The sequence below is a fragment of the Clinocottus analis genome, unplaced genomic scaffold, assembly GCF_023055335.1.
Source record: "Clinocottus analis isolate CAN_PGR_092001 unplaced genomic scaffold, fCliAna1.0.p SCAF_13, whole genome shotgun sequence".
Classification (NCBI taxonomy): domain Eukaryota; kingdom Metazoa; phylum Chordata; class Actinopteri; order Perciformes; family Cottidae; genus Clinocottus; species Clinocottus analis.
Genome location: NW_027175854.1, coordinates 19,176,165 through 19,199,585, shown reverse-complemented (window position 1 = coordinate 19,199,585; position 23,421 = coordinate 19,176,165). Strand labels below are relative to the sequence as shown.

Genomic DNA, 23,421 nt, shown 5'->3' with positions numbered 1-23,421 from the left:
AACAAATGAGAAAGGACCTGGAGTATTTTACAAAAATGAAAATATCCAAAATATTCAGTGTTTTGTCTTTTATTCATTCCCATCATAGACTGAGAGGAATGTAAAGTGTTCAACACACCTTTGCACTGTATATATACAAAAATATCCTCTGACGGTTTCTGTGGTGCTCATGATGTCCACAGATATCCCGCTATAAGAACTATGAAGAGCCTAAATGTTTAGTAACATTTAGTTTAGGGTGAAATGGAAATCACAGAGTAATACTGAACTGGTTTCATGTCTTCACAAAGAGCTTCGCTCTTTTCGTTATTGGTGTTTGATATTTAGCGAGATGCCCTGAGAGTGATCATATCTAGAGAAACTCACAGTTGATGGACTTCACCCCACGATGAGAGGACGAGGTGAGGCCACAGCACTTAAATGAAATGTGTTCCCCACCTGAGCTTTAAAAGGTGTGTTTTGTTTGTTGAAGGCCACAAAGGGGCGTGTCCTTCGCCTCCCACGAGGACAGCTTTCTTCTTCCAGCAAACAGCTGACGCACAGCAGCGTCTTGTTCTGGGAGGACGGATACTTATACTTCTCCACGGCTAAAATCAATCCTGAATTTGAGACTAAAAACTTGTTCTCCTCCTCAATTCTTCAGCCCCCACCCCTAAAGATTTTCATTCATAAAAGAAATATAGATTTTTTTCAAATCCCTATTTGAACTTCGGAGGGTTGTCAATGTGCGAAGCCTCCTCATTCCCTCCCTCCTCATTCCCTCCCTCCTCATTCCCTCCTTCCTCGTTCCCTCCTTTCTCATTCCCTCTCTCTTCGTTCCCTCCTCCTCATTCCCTCCCTCCTTGTTTCCTCTCTCCTCATTCCCTGCCTTCTCATTCCCTCTCTCCTCATTCCCTGCTCCTCATTCCCTCCCTCCTCTTCCCCTTCCTCCTCGTTCCCTCCTTCCTCTTCCCCTTCCTCCTCATTCCCTGCTCCTCATTCCCTCCCTCCTCTTCCCCTCCCTCCTCTTCCCCTTCCTCCCCATTCCCTCCCTCCTTGTTCCCTCCCTCCTCAAGCCTGTGGCTCAGCTTTCGGCGTCAGAGAGATGTAGGTTCCATTTTCTTCCTTTTCCTTGTCACTAACTGGAGAATAGGACGTGTCCTCTTCGGTGGAGCTCTAGAGGAGATTGAGGAGAAAAAATAAAATAAAAACACATTTAAAAACTAATGTCGCCTTACTTTGTGCCAGTGTCATCCTTACATTATTTAAATACATGAAGTATTTCCTGAATTATGTGAATGTGTTAAAACCAGACGATGTGTTTACTGAAAGCCGTCCAACATGAGATTAAAGATGCGTATGGACAATAAGTGCTGATACAGAAAGACATGGATTGAATGAAGCAAACATATGAAACCCAGCAGCACGACCACAAAGACTTACAGCGTACAGCGGCTTGGTGAACACAGAGTGCTTTACTTCATTCTGCACAGAGACACACCACAAGCAACACATGCAGTGAGTGAGTTAAGCAACTAATGAATCACGCACAAAAATGAACACAATTACTTATTGGGACACAGCAAGCACATTGTCAGCTGTTAGAACAACAGGGAAGAGGGTTGTCAGACCTTCTGCTTGCGGGCTCGGATCAGCAGGACGATGAGGACGGCGAGCATTATGGCGCCCAGTCCCACGATGAAGAGCGGGAAGTTGGACACGAGAGTGACAATCAGCAGCAGCTTCTGTACTCTGGCCGCGGACGCATCATCAATCACCACACTCTGCGTATTAGAAGGGAAATGTACATTATGGCGCGGGAACCTTATGTCGTATGACTGATGACTGTTCAGCGTCTAGTATATTTATATTTATACCTTCTAGTGGTTTAGCCCTGATTTGTGTTGTTTTAAATTTGGTCCTCTTTAAATATAACAAAGCAGGTACTTTTTTAGATGCTACATATTCATTTGGGAGTCAAGAAACACAAAAAAACATAAATGACTTTGTCTATAATACAGCTAAACGGTGATGCGCTGACTCGTAATGCAAGCGGCAGCACTTCCTCCCTTTCTTACCTCATTGATGAACATGACGGGAAAGATTGTCTCATTCAGCATTCTAGTTTTCCTGTTGTGAACAAAAGGAAGCGAGCATGAAGCCATAATGTACAGCGCAGACGCACAAACACGGTACTCTACAGCTTATGTTTGGATGCAGACGCTCACGGGAATCCAGAGATTCTGCTGATCAAGATGTTTATCTGTGCTCGCTTGTTTGCACGTACAATCACTCCAGTGGTCTGCAAACACAAACAATGAAACATAATGGAGAGTTAATAATGTAATTATACAACGTAAGTAAAGTATTGTAGATGAGATCTACTGTTTAGTAGTAGTAAGGGGAGTTGTTCTCTTGTACTACCACATACATGCCACTTGGGGGTGTTGTTCTCCTGTACTACCACATACATGCCACTAGGGGGAGTTGTTCTCCTGAACTACTACACACATGCCACTAGGGGGAGTTGTTCTCCTGTACTACTACATAGATGCCACTAGGGGGAGTTGTTCTCCTGTACTACTACATACATGCCACTAGGGGGAGTTGTTCTCTTGTACTACCACATACATGCCACTAGGGGGAGTTGTTCTCCTGAACTCCTACACACATGCCACTAGGGGGAATTGTTTTCTTGTACTACCACATACATGCCACTAGGGGGTGTTGTTCTCCTGAACTACTACACACATGCCACAAGGGGGAGTTGTTCTCCTGTACTACTACACACATGCCACTAGGGGGGAGTTGTTTTCTTGTACTACCACATACATGCCACTGGGGGGAGTGTTGTTCTCCTGAACTACTACACACATGCCACTAGGGGGAGTTGTTCTCCTATACTACTACACACATGCCAGTAGGGGGAGTTGTTCTCCTGAACTACTACACACATGCCACTAGGGGGTGTTGTTCTCCTGAACTACTACACACATGCCACTAGGGGGAATTGTTTTCTTGTACTACCACATACATGCCACTAGGGGGAGTTGTTCTCCTGTACTACTACACACATGCCACTAGGGGGAGTTGTTCTCCTGAACTACTACACACATGCCACTAGGGGGAGTTGTTCTCCTGTACTACTACATACATGCCACTACGGGGAGTTGTTCTCTTGTACTACCACATACATGCCACTAGGGGGAGTTGTTCTCCTGAACTACTACACACATGCCACTCGGGGGAATTGTTTTCTTGTACTACCACATACATGCCACTAGGGGGTGTTGTTCTCCTGTACTACTACACACATGCCAGTAGGGGGTGTTGTTCTCCTGAACTACTACACACATGCCACTAGGGAGAGTTGTTCTCCTGTACTACTACACACATGCCAGTAGGGGGTGTTGTTCTCCTGAACTACTACACACATGCCACTAGGGGGAGTTGTTCTCTTGTACTACCACATACATGCCACTAGGGGGTGTTGTTCTCCTCTACTTCTGCACACATGCCACTAGGGGGAGTTGTTCTCTTGTACTACCACATACATGCCACTAGGGGGTGTTGTTCTCCTCTACTTCTGCACACATGCCACTAGGGGGTGTTGTTGTCTTGTACTACCATATACATGCCACTAAGGGGTGTTGTTCTCCTGTACTACCACATACATGCCACTAGGGGGAGTTGTTCTCTTGTACTACCACATACATGCCACTCCGTGTTGTTCTCCTGTACTACCACATACATGCCACTAGGGGGAGTTGTTCTCCTGTACTACTACACACATGCCACTAGGTGTTGTTCTCCTGTACTACCACATACATGCCACTAGGTGTTGTTCTCCTGTACTACTACATACAAGCCACTAGGTGTTGTTCTCTTGTACTACCACATATATGCCACTAGGTGTTGTTCTCCTGTACTACTACACACATGCCAGTAGGGGGTGTTGTTCTCCTGTACTACCACATACATGCCACTAGGGGGAGTTGTTCTCCTGTACTACTACACACATGCCACTAGTTGTTGTTCTCCTGTACTACCACATACATGCCACTAGGGGGAGTTGTTCTCCTGTACTACCACATATATGCCACTAGGTGTTGTTCTCCTGAACTACTACACACATGCCAGTAGGGGGAGTTGCAGTCTTTATGTTGCAAGGCTCTTCCCTCACCCTAACTGAACTAAACCTTGTGCTCCTACATGTTTCCATCCTGGAGGCGGGGCTTATGGGCCGCGGCCTGGTGCTCACCGGGTTAAGGTCGAGGAACGTTTGGTGATGCTCTCTCTTCGGGGACATCCCATCTATGGCAGCCACGTACTTATTGTCGGCCAGGTAAAAATGAGGGAAGGAGGCGACCACTGGTGCGCCTACGTGAGGAGAATGAAAGGAAGACAATGTTGAGCTGAGCAAAGCAACAATCAACGACGTGTAGACGTTAAACACACAAGTCTCCTTTCACTCTGTTGAGGCGCCACATCTTCTGTGACAGTGTTGCACAATCTTGAATTAGGGTTTAATGAGACGTTGAACATGATTATGATCAAGAGTCTTGAGCTGCCACTTGTCTCCATGACAAGCTTTTCCTCCAATTCATTAATGACAATATTTGACGTCAACATACACATCATCACATTACACACAGGCGACATTCAAAGGACATTAATACATAAACATGTGTATCTTAAAGGAGTAAGTTAATTAGGAATAGCATTATATTATAAGGAAAATGCTGATTAGTCCAGCAAAAATGAGAAAGTGTGATAAAGGAAAGTTGTAAAATAAGTATGTAGTTTCTTTAATGTGCTCTTATTGTGAATAATAATAATACAATAATGTGTCTTTCACAACCACGTGAGGGTGCAACATATAATATTAAATATTACATGTCCTGCTGTTTGATGTCTGATCGAATCAAAACATCATAAACGTTTGGGAAGCGTCCTCAAGGAAAAGCCTCAAGATACAATCTGACCTCCGTCACGGACTTACAGCTTAATACTCGGGGTCAGTCTCCAAAGAAAACAAACAATAGGTACACAAATGGAAACTAAATGATGGGCTGTATCCAAAATCCAGAAAAAGACTCATGTTACTATCGCTGAGTTCCTTCCTTGCGTCGTAAACAGGAGGCGCTCATGCAACGAAGCCTCGGTCATAGGAAAGGAAGCGTGCGCTCGAGTCGCCCGTTCCACCTGTGAGATGCAGGACGAAGTCTTTCTGTCTGAGTCCCCCAGCAACAACAAAGTCAGGCGGTGAAGTGGGGCAGAGGTGGCGGTTTTCCTGGCCTTGTGTTTGGCAACATGCGGTCACCTGAGAGCTGCCCACAAGGTCACTGCAGCCCACACACACACACACACTTGTGTTGGTTTACCAGTGAGTGCCACTTAATCTGTGTTCGTTCCTAAACGTCACCTTGTGTGCACTCCTTCAAAAGTCCTTTACGTGTGCTATGACCTCATGGTGCTTCTTTTTCTTTTGTCACTGGGTTCTGTCTCAGCTTAACATTTATGTGAACGCCTTTCATCTCAGTAGGTTATGAACATCATCTTAGTCTCATCCTTCACAGCAAAGACCATCGTGCGGTACTCTATCACATTGATCTGCTTCTGGTGAACGGGAGACCTCACAGAAGAAGTAACAAGTATCTGAATGTTGAAGAAAGTGATAGACCATGTGAAACATCTCATTGTTCTTCCACAGAGAAGGATACAATTTAACTTGTTTTCAATGAGCTCAGGCACGAACCCAACTCCTATTCAAGGCCGGCATCAGGCCACCGGCTTACAGCTCGGCCACTGGGTCACATGGTCACATAGTCACATGACCACTTGGTCACATGACCACATGGTCATATGGTCACATGGCCACATGGTCACATGGCCACATGGTCACATGGTCACATGGCCACTTGGTCATATGACCACATGGTCACATGGTCACATGGCCACATAGTGACATGGCCACATGGTCACATGACCACATAGTCACATGGCCACATAGTCACATGGCCACATGGTCACATGGCCACATGACCACAAGCTCACATGGTCACATGGTCACATGGCCACTTGGCCACCTGGTCACATGGTCACATGACCACATGGTCACATGGTCACATGGACATATGGTCACATGGTCACTTGGTCACATGGCCAATGACCACATGGTCACATGGCTACATGGTCACTTGGTCACATGGTCACATGGTCACTTGGTCACATGACCACATGGTCACATGGTCACATGGCCACATGGCCACATGGTCACATGGCCACATGACCACAAGCTCACATGGTCACTTGGTCACATGGCCACATGGTCACATGGTCACATGGTCACATGGCCACATGGTCACATGGCCACATGGTCACATGGCCACATGACCACAAGCTCACATGGTCACTTGGTCACATGACCACATGACCACATGGTCACATGGCCAATGGCCACATGGTCACATGGCCACATGGTCACATGGCCACATGGTCACTTGGTCACATGGCCATATGGCCACATGGTTACATGGCCAGATGGTCATATGGTCACATGGCCACATGGTCACATGGTCATTTGGTCACATGGCCATATGGCCACATGGTCACATGGTCACATGACCACATGGTCACATGGACAGATGGTCACATGGTCACTTGGTCACATGCCCATATGGCCACATGGTTACATGGCCACATGGTCATATGGTCACATGGCCACATGGTCACATGGTCATTTGGTCACATGGCCACATGGTCATATGGTCACATGGTCACCTGGTCACATGGTCACATGACCACATGGTCACATGGCCAATGACCACATGGTCACATGGTCACTTGGTCACATGGTCACTTGGTCACATGGCCACATGGCCAATGGCCACATGGTCACATGGCCACATGGTCACATGGTCACATGGCCACATGGCCACATGCTTACATGGCCACATGGTCACATGGCCACATGGCCACATGCTCACATGGCCAATGGCCACATGGTCACATGGCCACATGGTCACATGGTCACATGGCCACATGACCACATGCTCACATGGCCACATGGTCACATGGTCACTTGGGCACATGGTCACTTGGTCATATGGCCACATGGTCACATGGCCGCATGGTCACATGGTCACTTGGTCACATGGCCACATGGCCAATGGCCACATGGTCACTTGGTCACATGGTTACTTGGTCATATGGTCACATGGCCGCATGGCCACATGGTCACTTGGTCACATGGTCACATGGCCAATGGCCAAATGGTCACTTGGTCACATGGTCACTTGGTCATATGGTCACATGACCACATGGTCACTTGGTCACATGGTCACATGGTCACATGGCCAATGACCACATGGTCACTTGGTCATATGGCCACATGGCCACATGGTCACTTGGTCACATGGCCACATGGCCAATGGTCACATGGTCACTTGGTCATATGGCCACATGGCCAATGGTCACATGGTCACTTGGTCATATGGCCACATGGTCACTTGGTCATATGGCCACATGGCCACATGGTCACTTGGTCACATGGCCAATGGTCACATGGTCACTTGGTCATATGGCCACATGGCCAATGGCCACATGGTCACTTGGTCACATGGCTACATGGTCACATGGTGCCTGAGGTGTTGAGAGGTATCACACGGTCGTTTTAGAGAAGGACTACTTGACTGCCACAATAAAAGCATGTATCTTCCCTTCCAAGTAAAAGCATGTGTTTGCTCAAGGGGCCCAGGTTAGAGGGAAGAGCACGGCGCCACAGAGAGACCACACCAGCTGACTCGTACCTTTGCGACAGGGACTGACTTTCAGGAGGCCGGTTCCCAGACACTCTTTGGGGCTAACGCAGAAACCCGCGTTAGCCGGGTTCTCCTCCTTGCTGGCGAACACGGAGCGCGGCGGCGTGAAGCGGAACGCCGGGATTCCCTTCACCTCCACGTCTTTCTCAAACTCCATGTGGATGGACCTGCAGAGGGAAGCCAGAGCAGGATGTGACCAAAAGATCACATCTTCTTCTCTCATCACCTCATCGTCGTATCGCTCCAACCTTTAGCGCCGCTTTGCTGTTAGCGGCCTGAATGTTAGCTTCCTCACTTACGACGAGAACAATCGTGTTTGTGATCAAAACGCAGTGAAACTCTTCCAAAAGAAGAAAGCAGCACTCTTCGTGAGAGGAATATGAAGGGAAGTCTGGAGTAAACAAATGCCGTTTGGATTGTTTTCCGCACAGAATAAATACATCAACATAAATAATCAAAGTAATTATCCTCTCTGATTTTTAGCAGCGGTTCTCACCTGATTTTCAGTGTAAATACAGACATCCATGGTTCGAATCCGCTAACCAGCAAAACAATGTTTTGGTTGAAAGAAAGTTGTAATACACATCAGTTTCTGAGGTTTATGAACATACACTTTGTATTCTATTGAATATGTATTAAATAACCTTTTGAAAGGATGCTAATTTGAATTAGATTTAAAATAAATCTCCTTTCGCCCCCTTTGAACTGATTGATAGTGACTTTACGCTAAAAGGACTTTGTTCTCAACAGGTCGCTGCTGAGGTCGGCTTTTGACCTTCTGGAACCGCGAATGGAGAAATTCTACATTGTTCATTATATTTGACTGTTTGTTGTGTTTTTACAGCTGTGAGAGAGTTGCTCTACTTTCAGCACTTCATCCTTGTGTGTCCGCGGTTCTGTTCCTCCGAGGGAATCCTCAGTGAGAACAAAGGAGTCCACACAGTGTCTGCCAACTGGCCCGAGGACGCGGCGCTCTGCTACTCGGCCCACCAATCGTGCAACAATACCGTCCTGACCTTTCCCTTGACCTCTGTGAGAGAAGCCAAGTAAAAAAGCCTGACGTGTTTCCTCACTGGAGCGGGACTGAGAGAGCCTCGTCCTGCACGAGGCGTGAACACATGAATTCATCCCAGATACACTAAGACATGACTCTTTTACGTGAGAACCCCTGAGGGGCCACTTCCACCAGACAGTGAGCGGTAGTACTGTAGGCGTGAACATGTTGAAAGGGAATGGTATGAGAATAGGAATGGTATTTGATATTTTCTGCACATGCAGGGTGCTATGTTGGGGTGAAAATGTGTCTTTTCTGTTTTTTCTTTGCTTTGTGAATATGAGAATGTTTTATTTTAAATACAGGACCATAGTTGGAGGAAAGATGTATTGCAAAAGGAAAAGTTGGTATTTGAACAATGACACCTGTTAGAAACTCATCGCAGTCCTCAGTGTTTTGTGTACGAAGCTGTCAGTGAGACCAACGGACCCGGAAGGTCACAGATGGGAATTTCTGGGCTTTTCTTATCCCACAGATCAGTCCCAGATGTCATTGAAGTAAACACATGGTGTTCATCTTACAGGCGCCTCAGGCTGAAAACATTTACGACACTTCTGTGTGTACGATTAACACAGAACTTAATGGAACATTTCCTCTTCCAATTATAGTCCAACGTGCAGGAAGCAGCAGCGTTTCCTTGTGCCTCAGCGGCACAGGCAGCTGTGATGAAGCCACCAGGACATGAGGAAGTAGGGGAAAGTGAAAACATCCAATTAGCGTCAGCGGTACAGCGATGCTACTCCACAGATTGTTTCCACGCTCAACACACGGGAGGATGACTAGAGAATCAGGATTTCTTTTCCCAGTCACAGCTATTTTCTAAATTAAAAGTTCTAATGACACATTTCCATCGGTGTAGAAGGCGTTGAGGCGTAGTGTTTGCAAAATTAAAAACTTTAAAGAACGTCTCGTCAATGAGCCAACGTGTGAAGCCGTTCTCATTTTAAGATCCTGATTGAGAAATGCTAGATAAATATGTGTGCTCTTTACAAGAATTAGTAGTGAACATGTCTTGCAGACATTTCTGAGAAGTGTCAGCTGGTCATGAACCCAAACCAATGTGATTACCCAATGTGAGGAGAGCACCAACGTAACACTGGTCAACAACATGACATGCTTGAAGGCTTTTTCATCCTCACTCCCACGACTTCTCTTCCTCTTCCTCACTTCCAAACTCCAGACCAACGCTGCTCCTCATGCAGGCCTTTGCACTGAGTGTTTCCTGAGAGCATGTACAGGCAGTGTAGGCAGTAAAGGCGGCTGTCGCTCAGGGGGATGAGAGGTCGTCCCGTTACCACAAGGAAGTCGGTTCCATCCCCAGTCCCCCCACAGTTCACACGTCAAAGTGTCTCTGAGCACGACATTAACCCCTCGCTCCCCGGCGCCTCACAGGGCCGCTGCTCCTTCATCAAGGACGGTCAAATGCAGAGAAGAATTTCCCCAAAGGGATTAATAAAAGTGTATGTTTTTTTTGTTTAAAGCCCAGTGTAGGAAAACAGCTGTTTGCAAGAGATCGGATTGTTACGATAACAATCCACGAGGCCTGAGAACTTTGTTCCATACCCGATATAAAAGCCTGCGTCTCACTCCTAGAGTACAAACAACATGGACGTCGCCCAGAGGCAGCTCATCTCGGGCAGCCAGCTCCTACAGCGTGTTTGTTAGTTCAACTGTGAAGTGTGCTGTACCTGCAGAGGTCTGGAGTAAACACGTGGATGCGTTCGTTCTTGTTTAGCAGGGGATGGAAAGCACTTCCATCGGATCCATTGATGCTGTTGCTTTGGTTCGACGCCCAGAAGCTCAGCTGGCTGCAAAACAACATAAAGTCACGAGCATATCATCAATGTATTGTCTACAAAGGCCTTTGAGGCAGCATGCCTATGTATTAGCTTCACTCCAGATGGTACTTTATGTAAACACAGACGGAATTAAAACTATATTTGAATTAGTCTGTTTTCCTACTTTCAATGTCAACAGCATTATCGTCTCCATCTTAATAGCAGAGCATTACCAAAACTTGTTTTGATGAACAAACAGTTCTTTATCAGAGAATCACTGTTAAAGAGCGCTTTCCCCGGAGTGGGAAGTGTAATTAGGGACTGAGGCCACACAATGGGATAAGAAAGTTCCCTGAAGGCATTAAAGCTTTCAGAGCCACGATGTCCTCAGTCATGTGCAACAGCTCAGGCCAACAGGACGCTCACTGGCAAAAAGCAGAAGATTGGAGAAACTTTTGAAACACAGAGTTTCCAATCGAGGTTTCAGTGGATGAAGACAGAGAGAGGGAGTGTGTGTGTGTGTGTGTGTGTGTGTGTGTGTGTGTGTGTGTGTGTGTGTGTGGAGTCTGCGACCTTTCGCCTTTCCATGTTTTGACACGGCCGTAGTCCATGGAGTTCTGCTTCCCAGTGTGGTAGACAAATTCCCCAGAGTGACTTTCATTTTTCTAAATAGATCCAAAGATTAAAGTCAAACAAATGTATTCAGAAAAACTTCAAAATACAGATTTTCAGACGTCATGATAGATCAAAAACACATTTTTAGATCTTCCCTTTCCATTCTCCATGAACAGATCCAGCTGCTTCTCTGTTTGCGAGCTGTACGTGCCTTGTACATGAGACCGAAGACCTTCTCCACGTCCGGACTGGAGCTGGACACGCGGACCAGCAGCGGGTCCTCGTAGCCCCACAGCAGCTCGTCCACGGTGCGAGTGGCAAAGAGGCCGGAGCCCACGGCGTTCATCCAGATGGACACCATGGAGGCCTTCCAGAAACTCCCTTTCACCTTGTTCATTACAGCCTGGACACCGGACAAAGGAGCGGGGCGAAGAGACGAGACAGCAGGGAGAGGTCGGCATTGAGGCGCAATGAGTCACTTCCAGAAGACACACTTTATTTTCCTTGTCTAAGACCTTCAGTTCATCACTCACCCAAGCGGGGATGTTGACAGTGGTGATGCTGTCCACAGCCGGGTCACCCACTGACTTCTCCCGCAGGAACACAAAACTCTTGTAGGTGTATGCAGACACCATCTTGTCATTTTCCAGCATGCTCACATTGTCCTTATACCTGTACTCCCTGGACACACATAGCACACAACTCAGACCAGTTAGCAAGTCAAAAAGCATTGCACATCATCACACAACTTCTTCTTCTCAACACAACAGTTTAGCCTCAAACGTCGGTGGCAGAGGTAGAAATACTTCGACCAGCACTGAGTCAGCGGTGAACCTTGATGTTCATTTTGGGTTTTCAGAGTATTAGAAGTCACACAAAATCCACACGAGGTTTCTCATCAGGACTCGCATGACAGACTGGAGAGGACGCGACACGACAGACTGTAAGGTGCAAACACGGACTGTCTGAGCTTTTGGGTGACAGTGACAGCCCGTCTGGATCTTTTATGTATGCAATACAAGTAAGAGTGATGTAATAGACAACACCAGAGGAGGCAGAAAAGCAGTTTCACCCTCAGTTTACATCGGTGCTGCTAAACGGCACGACACAAGCAGAAAACTGTCCAAATTTGGAGAAAGCAGAACACATGGAGCCACAAAGCCAATAAAGTCGACACATGTAAGTATCAGCTCATGTAGATGTTGAATGGGTGGTCTTGTTCTGCGTGCATTGGAAATATACAACTAACCCACAATCATGACTTGAGTTGTTTCTTAACCTTCACACACACACACACACACACACACACACACACACACACACACACACACACACGAGCAGAACACGAGTTGTCGACACCTGTTACAAACGGGCTCGGTAGTGTTTTTAGACGAGAGTATTCGGTTAAAACAGATGATGCCATCTTGGAAGTGATGTGATGCAGTTATGGTGCGTTTTCTGTGCCGTGAGCACTGAGCAGCAAAAAGCCTTTTACAAAGCTGCAGAGCTCATCAGCAACATGGAGGCTGAGGAGGACACAGTGAACATCATCACGTTGTTTAATGACGCTTCTGGCGTCCTGGACACAGGAATCTCATTATCGCTGAGGCGGAACATCATTTGCTGGCAGGTGACAGCAGCGACAACGTATTTGTCCTCTTCGTGGCAGCTTACCTGTACGCGTAGGGGCCGACCTGCTTGAGCTCGGGCTTGGCCCCTTCGAGGAACGCATCCACGTTGGTGAAGTTGAAGAAGAAATACTCCATGTAGACTGGAGGGGGGGGGCTTTTCCAGGACTCGAACACACGGCTGCCCTCAACCAGAACTATCTCCTGTGGACACAAAACGTAGAGAGCTCCGCTTGAGGAGGAACATCTTTCATTCAGACACATGAAGAACTTCATCATGTGTACACTGACCACACACGGGACACGACACACGGGACACGACACACGACACATGGACACGACACATGAACACGACACATGAACACGACACATGAGCACGACACATGACCACAACACATGCTGCTGCTGGTGTCTTTGTCAGCAGAAGCGTCTTCTTCTTCTTCTTCTTCTTCTTCTTCTTCTTCTTCTTCGTCTTCTTCTTCTTCTTCTTCTTCTTCTTCTTCGTCTTCTTCTTCTTCTTCTTCTTCGTCTTCTTCTTCTTCTTCTTCTTCTTCTTCTTCTTCTTCTTCGTCTTCTTCTTCTTTGTCTTCTTCTTCTTCTTCTTCGTCTTCTTCTTCGTCTTCTTCTTCTTCCAAAAGGTTCTGCAGGAGTGAACCCGCTTTGTTCAGAGTTTCCTGTCTCTTTCCGTCTGCAGTAAGAAACAACAGCTCAGGGAAGAGAGCCGTAATGGAGGCTGTCGGGGGGCAACAACACACATGAATGGCATGAAGGGAGCCGGCCTGGGCTCCATTGTCAGCGGTGGGGGAGCCGCTGCCACGTGACGCGCAGCCTGGTGGGCGACCTTCATGATCTGAGCTGCATTCCTCAGCCCGCATGTGGCCGAGGAGGTGCAGGACATGGAAAAGCTTCACTATCCTGTTCCTCCTCACAGCGGAGAGGACGAGGAGAACTTCACTGCAGGAATCTTTGAGGAACGGAGAAACACGGTGGGAGTAGAGAAGAAGGGAATGGGCAAGAGGATTAGTTTTTCTTCTGACGCAGATCAAGAGCAAATCTCACCTTGGCCTGATTGTGTCGGCTTTGTGTTCAAGTTTAGAGCAGTTCTTTAGTTTGAAACGGGCCCCAAAAAGCAGTTTGGAGCAGTTATGTAGTAAGAACTGAGTCCAAAAAGCAGGCTAATGAGTCCCAGTACTTCAGGGGGCTCCCAGCCCAACCCCCTCTTTTCCTTTGGGTCCCATCTACTGGTTCAGAGACAGAAGTTTAGCTGAGTAGCCAAACACAATGAAGCTGTCACCTTGGATTGAGGAAGGGGAGCACGGCCTTTCTATGGCGTCCTTTCATGCTTCAAACAATCAATATGGTAACTCTCCCAGCATGCTGCATGAAATACAGCATGAGCAACAGGAACACAGAGACCCTCTTATCGCAGTACATGCTGCTCTTACACCACTCCCTATTTGAAAACACATGCAGCAGGTGAACACACAAATACCGCATCGCTGGAGCTTTGATGTAAGAAAATACATCAACGTGATAACACTGGGCGCAGCGAGGAGCCGTTCATTAAATCCTGCAGCCGTGGGGTGCCAGGTTTGCATAAACGGGTTTGTCTCATGACGCCGAACACAGCGAGCTGAACAGCAGCCCCGCCCTGTGCTGCTAAACCCGCCACAGTTACAGCGAGGCCGCTGACTTTCACCTTGGACAAAACTCCAGCAACGGATCTCTGGTTTGCAAAGGAAAAGCAAAGTGAGACAGTTTAACTCAGATCCAGGAGCTCAGAGGAAAATCCCTTCGCACCTCGCACAATCATTTGTCAACATTCCAGTTTGTCCAATATCTAAGTTCATGAATAAAAACATGATGACCCTATTAGCCTCAGTTGTACTTGGTGAAAAAGATAACTGTAAAACATGCGCATGCTAAGATCGACAAGTTGAGCGTGTTGAGCGTGTTGAGCATGTTGGCGTGCCGACAGGCGTGTTTAGCACTGCTGTGCCGAAGCTAGTTAGCTTTAGTCTTGGTGTTTGTAAAGTTTGGTCCAGAGCCAGAGAGCGTATGCAACCGTTGGCCGTGAGCTTCATGGATTTTGGAAGCGCGGTCCCTCGGGCATGATTACAAATCATTTTGATGACCTTTGTTTCGCAGTCAAGTCAAAATTTCCCTCGACCGATGCCGAGATATCCCATGAACACAGAAACATCTCATGTGGAACACGTCCAACATCGGTGAACGTTGGGGAAGTGCTATGTTGTGTGGAACATTTCCCCTTCTAGAGGTGGCGCCTGGTTGAACAATGCAGACGACACCTCTCTGTATGGAACAATGTAGACAACACCTCTCTGTATGGAACAATGCAGACAACACCTCTCTGTATGGAACAATGTAGACAACACCTCTCTGTATGGAACAATGCAGACAACACCTCTCTGTATGGAACAATGTAGACAACACCTCTCTGTATGGAACAATGCAGACAACACCTCTCTGGTTGAACAATGTAGACAACACCTCTCTGGTTGAACAATGCAGACGACACCTCTCTTTATGGAACAATGCAGACAACACCTCTCTGGTTGAACAATGCAGACGACACCTCTCTTTATGGAACAATGCAGACAACACCTCTCTGTATGGAACAATGCAGACGACACCTCTCTGTATGGAACAATGCAGACGACACCTCTCTGGTTGAACAATGCAGACAACACCTCTCTGGATTGAACAATATAGACAACACTTCTCTGGTTGAACAATGCAGACAACACTTCTCTGGTTGAACAATGCAGACAACACCTCTCTGGTTGAACAATGCAGACAACACTTCTCTGTATGGAACAATGCAGACAACACCTCTCTGGGTTGAACAATGCAGACAACACCTCTCTGGGTTGAACAATGCAGACAACACTTCTCTGGATTGAACAATGCAGACAACACCTCTCTGTATGGAACAATGCAGACAACACCTCTCTGTATGGAACAATGCAGACGACACCTCTCTGGTTGAACAATGCAGACGACACCTCTCTGTATGGAACAATGCAGACAACACCTCTCTGTATGGAACAATGTAGACAACACCTCTCTGGTTGAACAATGTAGACAACACCTCTCTGTATGGAACAATGCAGACAACACCTCTCTGGTTGAACAATGCAGACAACACCTCTCTGTATGGAACAATGCAGACAACACCTCTCTGTATGGAACAATGCAGACAACACCTCTCTGTATGGAACAATGCAGACAACACCTCTCTGGTTGAACAATGCAGACAACACCTCTCTGTATGGAACAATGCAGACAACACCTCTCTGGGTTGAACAATGCAGACGACACCTCTCTGTATGGAACAATGTAGACAACACCTCTCTGTATGGAACAATGCAGACGACACCTCTCTGTATGGAACAATGCAGACAACACCTCTCTGGTTGAACAATGTAGACGACACCTCTCTGGTTGAACAATGTAGACGACACCTCTCTTTATGGAACAATGCAGACAACACCTCTCTGTATGGAACAATGCAGACAACACTTCTCTGGTTGAACAATGCAGACAACACCTCTCTGTATGGAACAATGCAGACAACACCTCTCTGTATGGAACAATGCAGACAACACCTCTCTGTATGGAACAATGCAGACGACACCTCTCTGGGTTGAACAATGCAGACGACACCTCTCTGGGTTGAACAATGCAGACAACACCTCTCTGGTTGAACAATGTAGACGACACCTCTCTGTATGGAACAATGCAGACAACACCTCTCTGTATGGAACAATGCAGACAACACTTCTCTGTATGGAACAATGCAGACAACACCTCTCTGGTTGAACAATGTAGACAACACCTCTCTGTATGGAACAATGCAGACAACACTTCTCTGTATGGAACAATGCAGACAACACCTCTCTGGTTGAACAATGTAGACAACACCTCTCTGTATGGAACAATGCAGACAACACCTCTCTGTATGGAACAATGCAGACAACACCTCTCTGTATGGAACAATGCAGACAACACCTCTCTGGTTGAACAATGCAGACAACACCTCTCTGGTTGAACAATGCAGACAACACCTCTCTGTATGGAACAATGCAGACAACACCTCTCTGGGTTGAACAATGCAGACGACACCTCTCTGTATGGAACAATGTAGACAACACCTCTCTGTATGGAACAATGCAGACAACACCTCTCTGTATGGAACAATGCAGACGACACCTCTCTGTATGGAACAATGCAGACAACACCTCTCTGGATGAACAATGCAGACGACACCTCTCTGGTTGAACAATGTAGACGACACCTCTCTTTATGGAACAATGCAGACAACACCTCTCTGTATGGAACAATGCAGACAACACTTCTCTGGTTGAACAATGCAGACAACACCTCTCTGGTTGAACAATGTAGACAACACCTCTCTGTATGGAACAATGCAGACAACACCTCTCTGTATGGAACAATGCAGACGACACCTCTCTGGGTTGAACAATGCAGACGACACCTCTCTGGTTGAACAATGTAGACGACACCTCTCTGTATGGAACAATGCAGACAACACCTCTCTGTATGGAACAATGCAGACAACACCTCTCTGTATGGAACAATGCAGACAACACTTCTCTGTATGGAACAATGCAGACAACACCTCTCTGGTTGAACAATGTAGACAACACCTCTCTGTATGGAACAATGCAGACAACACTTCTCTGTATGGAACAATGCAGACAACACCTCTCTGGTTGAACAATGTAGACAACACCTCTCTGTATGGAACAATGCAGACAACACCTCTCTGTATGGAACAATGCAGACAACACCTCTCTGGTTGAACAATGCAGACGACACCTCTCTGTATGGAACAATGCAGACAACACCTCTCTGGTTGAACAATGTAGACGACACCTCTCTGTATGGAACAATGCAGACAACACCTCTCTGTATGGAACAATGCAGACAACACCTCTCTGTATGGAACAATGCAGACAACACCTCTCTGGTTGAACAATGTAGACGACACCTCTCTGTATGGAACAATGCAGACAACACCTCTCTGTATGGAACAATGCAGACAACACCTCTCTGTATGGAACAATGCAGACAACACCTCTCTGTATGGAACAATGCAGACAACACCTCTCTGTATGGAACAATGCAGACAACACCTCTCGTGGCATCTGCATTGTTTAGAATATTTGTGTCAAAGCTAAAACTTTGAAGGGAACCCAGCAGACGACCAGCAGACGACCAGCAGACGACCAGCGAGACGCTGTGTCTCATCGAGCCAATGTAAAATTACAAAATTCCGATTCAGGGTCGAGTAACTACCATGAGCTCACCAGCAGGTTATTGCCTCTGACCCCGTTTGACTCAAAGCCGAAGGGCTGCCAACCCAGTCGGTTTCCCAATAAAGCGAGCAGTGTGAACTGGGCTTAGCACAGTCTGCTGCTGGGAGGTTACCGGTGGAATGAGGCCTTCACACTGGTGTCACTGGGGTAAGTGGGTAACTTGATACAGCTGAAATACTGCCAAGCCAGTAGATAGCCATGTGTGTCTTCATGGGAGCGCTATGCATGTGTTGCACCCACACACACGTCTTTCACGTCTGCCTGTTCTTGTATTTAAGACTCTTTAGAGGCGGAAAGCAGGAACTACTTCTGCCAAGTCCATGCTTGTGGTAATGTGTCTGATTCTCTCTCCACGCTCATCTTAAAAGGTTCAACACGGTTTGCACCCCCTTGAACATGTGAAGTCCAGCAATGGACAAAAGTTGCACACCCGACTGTCTGGTTTGCTTTACTGTGTCAACAGTTGTCGGTCGAAAGCCAGCACGTGTTATCTCTTAAACGGGTCACCCTGAAGGGAGCATATCAGTATCTTCATGAAGACATATCAACTCGGCATGAACACTCACCAGACAGATATTAAAACGGTTCATTTCATCAGTAAGCGCCACGCCTTCAAGTAAATATTAAACATTCGAAGATTGTTATTAAAAAGAACGTAATGGCCAGTTTTACAAACGACTCCAACGAATGGTAAGTCCATTTTTGTATATTTATTCTTCAACAGTAGTCCTGCTGGAGGACATTGAATTAGCTGATGCATACATGTGTTGAAATTTGTGAAATGGTATTAATTCTTCCGTTGGCTTGAAAATGGGAACACATTGTGTACAAAATAAACACTATCCCTGCACATCTTATCTGTAGCCGATGATTAACTCACGGTTCTCTTTTCTCCACTTCCTGCAGCTATTTATCTGAGAAACCTCAGTGAAATGAAACGTCATGAAGTTTAAATGTGACAGTTTCCGGCATAAGGACCAACTCCCAGCGTTCACCGCATCCTGAACATGACCTGAAGTCTCCAGAAACCGCTCCAAAGCTCGAGGACCTGCACACAGAAACAGCTTTGAGAGGACTTCAGGGTCAGGCCGTCAGTGTGAGCTTCATGGCTGCAATGTCCTCAAAGTGAAGCGAAGCGTTGGGAAAGCTTTGCTCTCCTCACTAACAGTCCTGATTATTGTCCTTCAACTAGAAGGTAACTAATAAATACGTAGATATACGTTTCCTGAATCGCGAGAGTGACCGTAGTGACCGTTATAATATGTTGCAACAGAGTGCTGCTGCTGGGTTGTAACGTTACCCAGCATGCATTGCAGCGCTAGCAGCTTCTCTCCATCCAGGAGTAGGAGTCTAAAAAGACTCACCGCAGACGCCATGCTGGATTCACCGAGCCCTGAAGCCCCACCCTGCCGCCGCCTGCTTCTTTCGTCAAAGTTTCATCATATTGAACGTGTCAAATGCACCAAACTCAACATGCAACATGCACAACATGCAACATGCAACATGCACATGGCTGTCAGCAGGACACCAAGTGTGTGCAGCAGAAATGAGCTGGGAGGTTTCAGGCATGCGACTAATGCCGCAAACTGAGCCACAACAGATGTTTGTGTTGCGTGATTGATAACCGGAGTGCTTGTGTTTGTGCTCCATCGAGTTCTCAGCCTCTGGGATCGGAGATCAAACAGCTAAGCAATTTTTAAACTGCACAGTTGAACTGCGTGAAGGGCATGAGAATAGCGATGTTTACTTGAGTTCCTGACACAGCTAAAGATCACGATAAAGATGCATCCACCGCCTTTCCTCCCACAAGTTCACGACTTCCACTTCAAGGTCTTCGGACTCTTCCTGTCCTGCAGAATCTGTAAAAGATCTTGACTTCACAAGTACCGGACAATTTTAGTTTTAATCATCGACTACAACTTACAAAAACACAAGAAAAGAGCTTCACAACATGCACGGATGTTCAAACTAAAATAAACATTGATAGCTTGTTTTCAGTTTCCTTCGTGTCTTTTTGAGTTCCTCATGATTCTCTGTGTGATTTTCATCATAATTCTGCATCCTGCTTGTTGTGAGATGCTGTGGGGAGCGTGCACGGAGCTACTGGGAGTGGTGTGCACAACGTCTTCACTTGTGGAGGAATTCAAACCTCTATGTACAAATAAAACAGTAAAGATAGGGAACAGTAATACGTATTTCTGACTATTTACTGACATTTATGGACCAAATGATTCTAAGAGAAGATGCATCTGCAACACAATAAGAAAATAAGAAAAGTGCAATCTATTCACTTATTCAGAAAGACAACCGGTGAGGAAGTGATTAATCCATAAATTAATGTTCATCGACAGCAATTAATTAAACTGTTTTGATAATCTGTGAATCATTTGAAACACTTTTCGAGCAAATGTTACCAAAAGTGTTGGTATAACTTTCTGTAACGTGAACATTATATACTGTAAACTTAATATCTTTGAACAATCAGACAAAACAAGTCATTTACAGAATTCATCTTTCTCTACTTTCTAACATTTCATGGACTAAACAATGCATTAAAATAACAGAATCATCCCTGCAGCTCTGTTTTCAATATTCATAATTTACTAGATGCTTAAAGTCATGAACAGTGACATGTTAACCTGTATGTTGTATGTTTTTGCAGAACTCATGTTGTCACATGTTGTTGTGACATGTTGTGTTCTCCTGAGTGAGGCTTTGTGAATCCTGACGTGTAATGTGCATAAATCAGCTTGATTGAAGTCTAACTTGTGCAGGTTTTGCCTTCAGGAGCAGACTCAGCTTTTCCTTGTGACATAAATACCAACCAATAACAAGAACAAGCACACGACTCAGCCCTTACTTATTCTTAGCTGTGGAATTTGCCTGTGAACCATCTCGTGTCATTCAGTCAAAGTATTGAAGGCTGAACACACGGCAGTGAAGTCGGTCAACACAAAGAAATGTATAACAATCCAACTGTGGGAAGACAAAGTGTTGAGTGTAGTGCAGGCTACTAATCCCATAACAACCCCCCCCCCCCCTCCCCCCAGGAGTACGAGCTGCTCATTAGACACAGACCAACAAACAGCCCATCACCTTCCAGCTGCACAGCTAAGTCACAACAACTTACACTGAACTCCAGAGGTGTAATGTGCCAGCAGCACATTTAGTTTAAAGAGTGCACATGTCCATCACAATGACTCACGGCGATGCAGTTTGTGTAGCTTAAACCCACATAGAGGTTTACAATGTGTACACACACACATCATCTGTGCATGAATTTTGAGATCAGCTGGTTTCATAGTTCTGTAACATCATGACTGTTAATGCACCAAAGAGAAGGAGCGAATCCAAACACAGCTTAAATCTGAGAGTTTGAAGACAGAAGAGGGTTTGATATTGTAACGTGAGCCCATCGAACGGGTTCTGTTCATTTCTACAGGAACACATCTTAATACAATAATAACCCTGACTTATAAAGTGCAGAGGACGAAAGTCTGGTTTTACCTTTTTGAGGCGGTTCAGCATGAACGTGCGGAAGACTTGAGCCACAATTAAACCAATGCCGACCACCAGCAGGGAGGCGCAGATGATCCCCACCGCGTAAACCGCGCAGGGTCTCCGCGTCATGTCGGCAGGTGCGCGTGACTCTTGGAGTGGATGGAGACGTTAGATGTCCGCTAAGTTGCGCACGTTTTCCTCCACAACTTACAGAAAGACGTCCTGCAGGCACAAGCTGGCACGTGAGCGCTCGTCGCGTCCTTCCCTCTTTGTTCGGTCGACACAGTTGTTGCCCTCCAAGTAGCGGTTGTTCCGATGTTGCGTTGTCCGCGCGAGTTTCCAAGTTACAACACAAGCAGAAGCAAAGGGGAGTGTGTTTGCTCGTGGTGAATAATGCGGAACCACTTGGACGCGCACGAGGTGCTCTGGATCACAGCGGCGATCAAAAGGCGCGTTCAATAAACACACAACTGTGCGCGCAGTATTTGTAGCGGGTTGTAAAAGTCTCTCACTCCCTCCGCGCGAGGATTGGTCGCCTCACTTCTGTGCCCGCGCCGACGAGAGGAGCGCGCGCCCGCGCGTGTGTGAGTGCAAGCGCCGTAAACGCGCCCGCGCCTGCAGAAGTGTCAGCCCGAGTATGACATCACAATATATAACACAATCTATAACATCACAATCTATAACACGATCTATGAGATCACAATCTATAACACAATCTATAACATCACAATCTATAACATCACAATCTATAACACAATCTATAACATCACAATCTATAACATCACAATCTATAACACAATCTATAACATCACAATCTATAACACAATCTATAACATCACAATCTATAACATCACAATCTATAACATCACAATCTATGACACAATCTATGACATCACAATCTATAACACAATCTATAACATCACAATCTATAACACAATCTATAACATCACGATCTATAACATCACAATCTATAACACAATCTATAACACAATCTATAACATCACAATCTATGACATCACAATCTATAACATCACAATCTATAACACAATCTATGACATCACAATCTATAACACAATCTATAACATCACAATCTATAACACAATCTATAACATCACAATCTATAACATCACAATCTATAACACAATCTATGACATCACAATCTATAACACAATCTATAACATCACAATCTATGACATCACAATCTATAACATCACAATCTATAACACAATCTATAACATCACAATCTATGACATCACAATCTATAACATCACAATCTATAACACAATCTATGACATCACAATCTATAACACAATCTATAACATCACAATCTATAACATCACAATCTATAACACAATCTATAACATCACAATCTATAACACAATCTATGACATCACAATCTATAACACAATCTATAACATCACAATCTATAACACAATCTATAACATCACAATCTATAACACAATCTATAACATCACAATCTATGACATCACAATCTATAACATCACAATCTATAACACAATCTATAACATCACAATCTATGACATCACAATCTATAACATCACAATCTATAACACAATCTATGACATCACAATCTATAACACAATCTATAACATCACAATCTATAACACAATCTATGACATCACAATCTATAACACAATCTATAACATCACAATCTATGAC

General features: G+C 45.7%; 1 protein-coding gene across 4 annotated transcripts; it reads right to left on the bottom strand.

Moving 5' to 3' along the window:
• Nucleotides 1–1,031: 1,031 nt before the first annotated feature.
• On the bottom strand, nt 1,032–22,199 carry LOC137784038 (lysosome membrane protein 2-like). 4 transcript variants are annotated; one of them, XM_068574455.1, is made up of 13 exons: nt 21,748–22,199; nt 12,924–13,081; nt 11,783–11,930; nt 11,461–11,652; nt 11,208–11,299; nt 10,545–10,664; nt 7,791–7,969; nt 4,241–4,359; nt 2,208–2,281; nt 2,058–2,109; nt 1,611–1,763; nt 1,423–1,464; nt 1,038–1,155 (listed from the first exon to the last, which is right to left on the bottom strand). In XM_068574455.1, the coding sequence occupies exons 1-13, from the start codon at nt 21,868–21,870 to the stop codon at nt 1,051–1,053; spliced, it is 1,557 nt and encodes a 518-aa protein (XP_068430556.1). In that variant the 5' UTR covers nt 21,871–22,199; the 3' UTR covers nt 1,038–1,050. The 4 variants fall into 4 exon arrangements, with proteins under 4 accessions (XP_068430557.1, XP_068430555.1, XP_068430556.1 ...); XM_068574456.1 differs by lacking the exon at nt 1,423–1,464 and having other exon boundaries at nt 1,032–1,155; XM_068574453.1 differs by lacking the exon at nt 21,748–22,199 and having other exon boundaries at nt 12,924–13,380.
• Between the last annotated feature and the right edge of the window lie 1,222 nt (nt 22,200–23,421).